The following is a 9543-nucleotide window of genomic DNA, read 5'->3' on the forward strand; positions in this document are numbered from 1 at the left end:
CCAAGATGGCTGGTTCAGAAGGATTTCTACAGGAGAAAGCCCTGGGTAGCAAGGAGAAATTGTGTCCAGCAGGTACAAAACTTCACTTCACAGTAGCCTTAAAAACTTCATATTGCTTTAAAAAATGCAATTAACATTCCTCCAGTGACGTGCACCTGAACAGCCTGATGTGTGCGTCTGCTCCATCGCATTTCCTCTGGTTTCCCCCCAGGAGGTGAGATTCGCCTCTCTCCCAGCAGTGCGGAGTTGCACCTTTGCTGAGGGGGAAATCTGTGGTTGCTGCACTGATGAGTAATTCTTGAAAACCCCCGACATTAGCTGCCATCTCTATTATTGTGGCTACAGAAGACCTATTTTGAATTTCAAGGATATCAGTGTGGGTGGTGTGGCCACATCCTCTTTTAAGTCCTGCAGGAAGGCAGCAATTACTCTCACGGGTTTCCATCTACAGCACGGCAAAGCGCAATTTTGCTAGTGTCACACCCAAGCTCACCGGCCTCTAGCCCGTTCCCGAAATATCCTTCCTCCCCAGCACTCAGTCATGCTGACTCCTGCCCATTTGGTCCCCAGCACCAGCTTTTGACCCAAGCTATGCCAAGCGGAGGCAGGTGATGGGGCAGCACGTGAAGCTGTGCTGGGAGATGAGGGACCCACAGCCTGTGAGCACTAATTCCCCCAGGGGAGGAGGCTGTGCCATCCCCACTCACTGCAGGTGCGCCTTTCCTTCGGGATGCTCCACGCATTGCCAGGTTTCATGGCCTCTTCCCGCTGGATTGGGGTTTCCAGGTTTTCTCTTATTAAAGTTCGTACCAGCTAAACTAAGTACCTGATTTGCAAATGGAGGTCAGCAAATGGCTGACACATCCTTTGTGAGTGTGTAACTGCACGTGCTCTTCGTGCTTTACGTCTATCAGTAGGTGAGGAACTGTGTCACTTGTGCATGTCACTGTGCGTGTCAGTGAAGCCAGGACTGTCCACTTGGAGATGGGGGTTGAATTCGGAAAGGCCCAGTTACCAAAGCACTTTGGTCTAGTGTGTCTCTCTCAAAACCTACACATCAATAAATCCTATGGCCTTTAGTCCAGTGCTGTCATCTCTCAGTGGATCCTGGTGAGAAGATCCAGCCTCAAAGGGGAGACATTGCAGGTGTTCTGGTTTCTTAACTCTTCATTTCCAGGTCTGGAGACCCCAAAGTTTCTCAGCAGGCTCTAGGGGAAGGTTTCTGCCTTTTTTTTCATCCCTTGGGAGGAGCCCAGGAGCTCTCTGGCTGGTTTTGGCTTCTCTTGCAGCAAGGGCACAAGTTCCCCAGGTGTCATCAGGGGCTTGGCATGCAGCAGATGGCTCCTGCGGGAGCAGAGTCGTCGAGTAAAGCCTTGGTCCGCCTCTGTGCTGTGGTTTGTGTCCCTGCATCTTTTGCACTACAAATTGCAAGTCTTCTGCCAAATGATGGAAGTGCCTGGTGGGATGGAAGGGTAGGGAGCAGGGAGCGTGCGTGCATGCATGCGTGAGCTCAGGTTGTGTCCAATGCAGTGGCTGTTGCAGGCTGATGTCCTGGTGGTATTGATGACAACTGACTTGGAAAGCTGGCAGTGCCACAGCAACTATGCCCAGGAACCAGCTTTCTGAACTGTTTTATAAAGTTGATTTTATTTTTTTCATCTGGGCTACCTGCTCTGCCTTCAAGGAGGGGCAGACATTAACATCAGAGGTTGCATGATAAAGAAAATCCAGCCACACCGACCTCAGAAAATTTTATTTACTTTATTTATAGGAGTGCTATTTATCAGTAGTGATCTAACACTGTTATCAGAAGACATTCGTGCAACCTCCTGAAACTACCTGGCTATGTGTAATATGCCATATATAAATAAATACCATTGGAAATGTTGAGTCATACAGGAAGACAAATTAGTTTCCTGTGCTCATTAGAGCTGAAAGCTGGGGTTTTATAGCAGGATGAAGAGAATTGCACAATGCAGTTCCATATGGCTTATGAAATGTGTATGAAAACCATTTTCTCCTACCCATCCTAATTATGATACATAAATAGATTCACTATTTTCCTTTGAGCACTTACTTAGCTGGAATCTTTTTTTTTTTAAAGATCAGTGCAATCACTTGTATGGTGCATTTCTGTAGGCCCTTAACAGATCTCTAAATCAAAATGCAATTATTTATAGCAATAATATGACCTTTCACTAATTGGGAAAGAAAATGTTGCACAATAGGTGACAGTTGTCATGAGTGCTCAGCACCGTCAGAAGTCCTTTCGACATTTGGCTTTGAATTGTAGCGGGGATAAGTGCTTAAATAATGTGTAATAAGTTTTTAAATTATGTGTGTATATGAGTTTCATGCAAGTGTAAGTGTGCTTATGGAAGGAGAGGGTAGTTTGCACTACCCATGGCCAGGCAGCAGACTGAAACCAAAGCACTGTTTCACCCAGGGTACAGTTTTGTCACACAACCTTTCAGCAGAGGACTTCTTCTGCCAGCGTGTGCCACTGGCCACTGCTAGCCAGCAGCCCGAAGCGCTCAGCGTCCATCTCATGGGGCAGCAGCAAACCACAGGGAAACATTCCAGGTCAGGCTGGCCGGGGCTCTGAGCAGCCTGATTCAGCTGAAGATGTCCCTGCTCATTGCAGGGGGGGTGGACTAGATGACCTTTAACGGTCCCTTCCAACTCAAATGGTTCTACAATTATTTGAAATTACTGGACAGGGCAAAAGGGGGTCAGCAGGGCCAGCTGGGCCAAATTCTGGTGGGCTGCATCTCTTAAAGGCTTGTATGGACAGGAGGAGACAACAGAGGCGGAGGAAGAGGGATGCCAGAGCAGTAAGGATGAGATGTATATCAAATATGTATCTTTTTATTGTTAAACATTGAGACTGTGGTAGTGCTTAGAGGCTGACGTTTTGGACCTTGTTATGCCAGATACCATAAACACAGCACATATGGCAGTCCCTGCTCCAGAGAGAGACCCATACAAACAGCACGTGCCTCTGCTTTTCCAGCTTCTCTGTAGTCCAGCAAGACCCTCCCTACCTACTGGGTGACATTCACTGGAGCCGGCTGGGAGTAGTGGAAGAATTGGCCCTTTGAAGGACTACATGTGGCAACGCAGTAAACAACAGCCAGAAACGGAATAAATGAGTCACTTTTCTAGCATATTTGAATACTGTTTAAATATAAACATTGCAAACGAGTATCTCTGAGAAAAAATAAAATTGGATGCAAAAATACACCAATGGTATACTGCATATGCATATAAATACATTAAAGGGTTTGCACAGTCATTATGCGTCTACCTTCCAGATCGACTTTCTACAGACTGTTATAAAAGTTGAAATAGTGATAAAAAGAGAAGGAAAAGGTCTTCAACTAAACACATTATTATTTTGGCAAGCAATTTCGCTTCTCCAAAAACTGGGCTGTAAAAACAAAAGATAGTTTCACAACAGACCCATTTGTGTTTTCACATCATATTTACCTCACAGCAAGAGGGGAAAGAGCGAGCAAGGAACGGTGATGCGTACAGGATGCTCACTACATTATAATGGCATTTGAGACAGGTTCCACCACCCATTCAAAGACTGTGATGTTAACGGGGCCTGGAACAGTCCTCTCCTCGATAAGGAGGGCTTAAGCAATAACCAAAGCACTTCACTAGGTGCCGGTGCTTAGCCCACACCATCCACTGCAACAAGCAGTTTGCTCCTAACAGACCTCTGGTAGCGGGGTGCTGCTCCAGCGCAGATGCACGGGATGGGGTCACTGCGGAGGGGCTGGCGGCTGCTGGGGGGTCGAGCACTCCCACCTCACGGAGGTGACGGAAGCACATGCCCCCGTGTTGGGGCCAGCGGGGCTCTCCAGGGCCGGTTCAGAGACCCCGATGCCCCTGGGCAACGCTGCTGCATGGAGCAGAGCGTGCTGCTGGGGCCACTCCGAGCCCCAGACCTGGGGGTAGTGCAGCGGAGCAGCAGGAGTCCTGGTGTGGCTGAGCGACAGCTCCTCCTGACCCAAACCTGGTGCTTCTCCCATCAGCCTAACGCAGCCGCCCCTGCCCAGCTCAGAGGAAGGCAGATGGGGTGCAAGCATGCTCACATGGGACTTTTCCAACATCTCTACATTTTTTCTTCAGTTTTTCCTTCCCTCCATTTCCTTAGAAGACAAAAAGCTACATAGGAGGTGCCTGCCCGGTCTGGGCAGTCAGTGACGTGGCCTTCACGGCACCCTGTGAGGTAGATGGAGGTCAGAGCACCAGGGCAGCCTCCAGGCGGAGAACGTGGTGGCACCAAGGAGACCTTGGAGGGAGTCTGCGACTGCTGCGCGGAGCAGCCCCAGCCCTTGCAAGCACCGCTCCTCCTGTGGGTGCCCCCTTTTCCTGGCCGTGCATGGAGGACAGTGATTTCCATAGAGATGTTGAGCCCCAGATTAGGAGAAAGCGCTTTGCGTAGGACAAGGCGGCAGTGTGCACTGTGCATCGCTCCAGCGGATGGTCTCCACCCCCCGCTTAGCCCACAGTCCGACACAAGGCAGGGCCAAGGGGTGCCTTGGCCTAGGACACGTTTATGTTGGAGAAGAGCGGGGCCCCGGGCAGCGTGGATGCCGTGCTGTCTGCCAAATAGCCCAGGATGCTTTTGAGTTCGCCGCGTGACAAATTGGCTTTAATGTACAGGAACGCTTCCAGGTGCCGTTTGCTGCGGAAGAGAAACGGGCAGGTGTTACCTCCTCCCGCAGACCTCCGCGTGGCCAGTCCAACGCGCCAGGATGCGGCCCCCAGGCCGCAGCGGGTGCTGAGGTCCCTGGTGGATGCCAGCTCGGCATCTGGCGATCCTGTACGGGACCCAGCACCGCCCCAGGAGGTTTGGGGAAGGGTAGGGAATCTCCAAGGCAAAGGAGAGATTGGGTTGGAAAGGACCGTTAAAGGCAAAGGAGAAAATCAGGCCAGAATTTGGAATATATAAATAGGCTTTTTAAAGTAGTTTTATTTTGTTGTCCAATGGCACTGGGCTTGCCACAGCCTGGCAGGCAGCCCCCACCCATTTTTAACATTTTCAGCCTACATAATTTCCAGGCTACATGAACCTCATCTATACTCATATTTGACTGTTTCCTGGGTCAATTAAAATTCCCTTAGGAGTATTTGCAAATCTGTTTCAGCCTCTCTTACCGGATATCGGGGTACGTCGTGGCGAGTGTTGCAACTTCAATTTTAATAGCACCTAGATCCTGAAGTCGGATTATTTCAGCCAGTTTGGGGAGCGCTGAATTCAGCCATGTGGCTTGAGACCCCTGCCAGAAGAGAAAGCAGTCAGCAGGGAACCATGGAGGTGCAAACCTCTGCCCAGCCCAGGACCTGTGTTTCGCCAGGAGTGCCGCCGAGCTGGCTCCCGAGGCTGTTACCTGGCGAGGTAACATGGCAGCAATTTTAGGTGCCTCATTGTTTTCAGTGACGTTTCTAGCCCAGCCTTTGCATGCGCCAGCCTTGGAGAAATTGGGTTAGTTGTGTGGTGTTTTTAATCCTCTTACACAAGTGGTGTAGGGTTTGCCATAAGACTGAGGTTTCCGCATCCACCTCGACAGACTCTCTGCTCTTCCCTCCCAGCATGTTTTCCTTTCCTTGGGTTTCTATGCTGCCCGGTGTGTGCACAAGGTCTGATGGGCGAGGTAATGCACTAGCACGTGCTGCTCTCTCCCAGCTCTGCACACAACCCTGCCTTTCGCATCTCCAGGCATTACCAAAATCGTTCCCTGCCCACTCAGGTAAAAGCCCCAACTGAACCTGTTTTCAGGCCGTTGGATATCCCAAGGCACTGGGATTGCCTGACCTCCTGCCCACACCGAGTGATGCTCAGGCTTGTTCCTTCTCCTCTCAAACGTGCATAGGGCGGTGGAGGACAGGGCTTGGCTTTGCGCTTTTTTCAGGCAAATTTAGAGATGTGAAAGGGGGGAGGTGATCTCAGAGGACAGAGAAGGGTGTTTCAACCACACAGAGGAAGCAAGGGTCTCTGGTGGAGGAAACCCTCATGTACCAGAGACCCTACACTGCCTGTGTGGACATGGTTTAGTGGGTACGGTGGTATTGCATTGATGGTTGGACTTGATGATCTTAAAGGTCTTTTCCAACCTTAATGATTCTGTGATTCAGGACAGGACATGTCCTAGTCCCTGCCTGACCTAAAAGCAGCAGAGTGAAGGAAATCAAGGGCGAGGGGGATGAGTCAAAACCCAGACTCCACATAAGTTGTACTGAAACCGGAGAACTGCAGTGTTTAGCTAAATCTTCTGACCCTATTAATATAAACCTTCAAAAGGAAACCACTGCCTATGGGACAAACGAGAATGAAATCATGGCTCTCCGTCTGGGGAAGGGCAGCCTGATAGCAGGGGAGCTTTCCTGCCCTCAAGCACTTGGTGACCTGTTTCTGGCTAAGGTCCTTCCTTCCAGGAAATTAGGCTGAGTTGGAAAGATTAATGAGAAGCTGCAGAAAATTTATTTTCCTGTTTTTTAGTATGCCCGTGCCCCATGCTGGTGTGGACATGGTGAGCACTCACGTACATTGCTGGTGCAGAAGGCTTCCAGGTCGGCAGCATTCTTGGAGATGTGTTGGGCCAGGTTTTGCTGTTGTGCTGGAGTTTTCAGGCTGACTTTCCTCTTCAGCAGCCTCACAATGTACTCTTTAACCAAACGGGCGTGGATCTTCTCAATGATAGCCTGTTAGGAAGGAGAGGTGATCCATGTATCTTTTGCTTGGGGACAAAACAAACTGTGTGTGTGGATGGAGGGCAAAAACATCTTGGGTGTTGTAAGACATGCCCCGCCAAATGCCTGCTGCTGATCACATGTGGGCAACAGTGCTGGTTGCCAACCTCCCCATGACTGGTTACGCGACATCCTAGATGCCGAGAATTTCTTTGTACTCAAACTGATGAAGTGTGGGAATTCCCAAATGTTGTTTCCTTCTGGGAAGAGTTGGAGGCATAGAAAAGATCTAACATGTGTTAGATAAGAAGTATCAGTACTCCAGAGAAACAGGAATTCATGCTGCTCCTCCTGTTCCTCTCTCTAATACACAAAACATCGTAATTTTGTTTCAGCTACTAAAAAGACAAAGGCAGGAAATCAAAGAATTTTTCATACAGTGATGTTTCATATATACTCCAGCATCACTGAAAATGTGGTTGTGCCTCAGTTATCTGGGATTTGTCCCAGTTGTATCCATCTCCTCCGGTCCTTAGGGCAATCAAAGGAGCCATGAGACAGAACCGTGAGATTGCATCCATGTTTCAAGGTTGCTGAACCAATCCCACACATAAATAAAGCTGTATTTTGGGTGATCCCGAGAGCACTTTCTCTACAGCAAGGGTGGTTTTTGCTGAAAATACTGCGGCAGAGCTACAGAAGCCTGCTTCTGCTGGAGAGACTAAGATTTATATGGCTAATCTAGGTAAGCTGCATGCTGACGGAAGTTCTGCCTGAGAGGGCTCTCCGATGCCAGGCCACCTGGCCAGTTTAACGCTGGTCAAGGCAACTCCAGTCGCAGAGGATCGGAGCTGAAAACACAGCCTCAGCATCCCAGAATCCCTCTGATATTTCTCTTTGACTTACGTGGTAGAAAGGGTCCTTTAGGGTCCGGAAGTCTGAAATATGTATACTAGTGGTTTTAATGATCTCATTCATAATCTCATTGCTGGAGTCCCACTTATTTTCTGTAAACTTCTTATAAATTGGCTGAAAAAAGGAAAATCTGCTTAGTTCCCTCAAAACAAAGTCTATACACACATATATTTAGCATTTCTATATGTACAGTATCCTACATAGCAACCGCATGGTGTGCAGTCCTGTGCAGGGACGCGTGACAATGACTTACAGGGGCAGGGGAAAAGGGGGCTGTATTTGGTTTGTGCCCCCTTCTTGGTTCCTCATGATGAAGACAACTGAGGACTTGAAAGGCTCATATTGAAGATGCTTTTTCTATTTCCACATTTTTAACATTTTGTCCACACCATTTTGTCTGATTAGAAAGTTATGGAACCATCAGAAAAAAATTAATCATTATGAGATGTTTTCAGTCACAATTTTTCTTGGCCACAGTAAATAAATATGAAAATAAAAAAAGCATCTCTGCTCTGTCAGATGCCTTCCAAAAGGCCCTACAGAAAAAGCAGGAGAGATTGTGGCTGAACATTCCTGACTCCTACAGCTTCCCCTCCACCACGCTTGCTTAACTTAAAAAGCTTGTGTTATATATAAAAAAGAAAAAAAAAAAAAAAAAAGAAGAAAGAAACCAAAAGTGCCTTTCAGGCCACCTTTGTGAAGAAGCCAGAAGCTGCATAATTGCAGTCCATGTCGTTTGTGATTACTTCCTACAGTTTGGAGTGTAAACACTTGCAGGTTGAGACTCTCCCTCCTGCAGCAGTTATCTCAGATGTGATCAGCACGTTTTATGCTCGTCTGCACAGTCATGCCTATGTAGCTGTGCCCGTTTTGCCTGCAGGCTTGAGCACCAGCTCAAGGAGAGGTGATTCAGAGTTTTCTGACTGATGCTGGAAGGTGACCTGCCCCACAGCCGTTATGAACATTGCTGCATTTGAATCGGAGATTTGGGCAACCGATTGCGTGTCAGGGGAACGTGCCGAGCCCCGACACCGGCTGAGTCGTGGGGCAGGAGGGTGTGGGGTACCTTCAGCTGCACAAACAGCTGTTGAAGCAGCATGTCAAAGCCGCTGTTTTCAATGTCGCTGAGAGTGCTGAGGATACTGTCTTTATTGTCGTCCTTTTCTGCCATGTTTTTCTCTGTGTAGTCTCTGCACAGAAATATTAGCAAGGTCAGAATAATCTGTCCTCAAAAGAGACAGAGAAATTCAGAGGTCTCCAAATCTTCCTCTGCAGGCAGACGGACCTTCCTCTGCCCACTCTGGAGCACCTCCCCTCTGTCACACTCCTATCCGCTGCCTGCAGAGGAAGGAGCAAAGCCTTTTCTTTGGACCCTTACCTAAAATTCCAGCAGTTGTTAATATTTGCAATCAGTATAGGCTTGTAGTATCTGTGCTTCTTGCTTTTCTCCTTGAAGTCTTCAAAAGCATCCCTGTAGCTGGCGGGGAGATGGGCAGAGGAGAGGCGGGTGAGCGTGTGCCCCAGGCAGCTCGGGCAGCCCTGCTGCCTGCCCGCAGCCTTACCATACCTTTTCAGGAAGGCAGGCAGCTCCTTCGACAGGCGACGCGACAGCTCCTCGCCCACTGCCACGCTGATGTCCTTGGCTCGCTTCTGGCCGCTGTAGACACTCTAACAAACCAACAAGACCAATTCAAATGCCGCCTGCTCCAAAAAGGCCAGGTTTGCTGGTTAAAAAGGCTACAGATCCTTAACTGCGGTAACTGCGCCCAGCTCCCCTGCACCCCTCCCTGTGACTGAGCCAGGGACCGTGCAGAGCAGCTATACTTATTTTGGTGGGTTCAAGCCAATTTTGAACTCCATTTTCAAATGGGGAGAGAGGGGAAGAAGAAAGAAGCATTAAAGAAAGTCTATAAAATAGATGAG

At 48.8% G+C, this 9543-nt stretch overlaps 1 protein-coding gene across 1 annotated transcript in view; it reads right to left on the bottom strand.

Moving 5' to 3' along the window:
* Positions 1-4557: 4557 nt before the first annotated feature.
* Positions 4558-9543, bottom strand: part of LOC104620740 (tumor necrosis factor alpha-induced protein 2-like) — an 11474-nt gene continuing 6488 nt past the window's right edge. Inside the window, exons 5-11 of the mRNA XM_010287038.1 lie at positions 9188-9288; positions 8999-9097; positions 8687-8810; positions 7612-7734; positions 6562-6717; positions 5173-5294; positions 4558-4699 (exon numbers count right to left, since the gene is read on the bottom strand). Of these exons, the coding sequence (XP_010285340.1) occupies positions 4558-4699; positions 5173-5294; positions 6562-6717; positions 7612-7734; positions 8687-8810; positions 8999-9097; positions 9188-9288 (867 nt within the window). The remainder of the gene's footprint in view (positions 4700-5172; positions 5295-6561; positions 6718-7611; positions 7735-8686; positions 8811-8998; positions 9098-9187; positions 9289-9543) is intronic.

The sequence above is a fragment of the Phaethon lepturus genome, unplaced genomic scaffold (assembly GCF_000687285.1).
Source record: "Phaethon lepturus isolate BGI_N335 unplaced genomic scaffold, ASM68728v1 scaffold39895, whole genome shotgun sequence".
Classification (NCBI taxonomy): Eukaryota; Metazoa; Chordata; class Aves; order Phaethontiformes; family Phaethontidae; genus Phaethon; species Phaethon lepturus.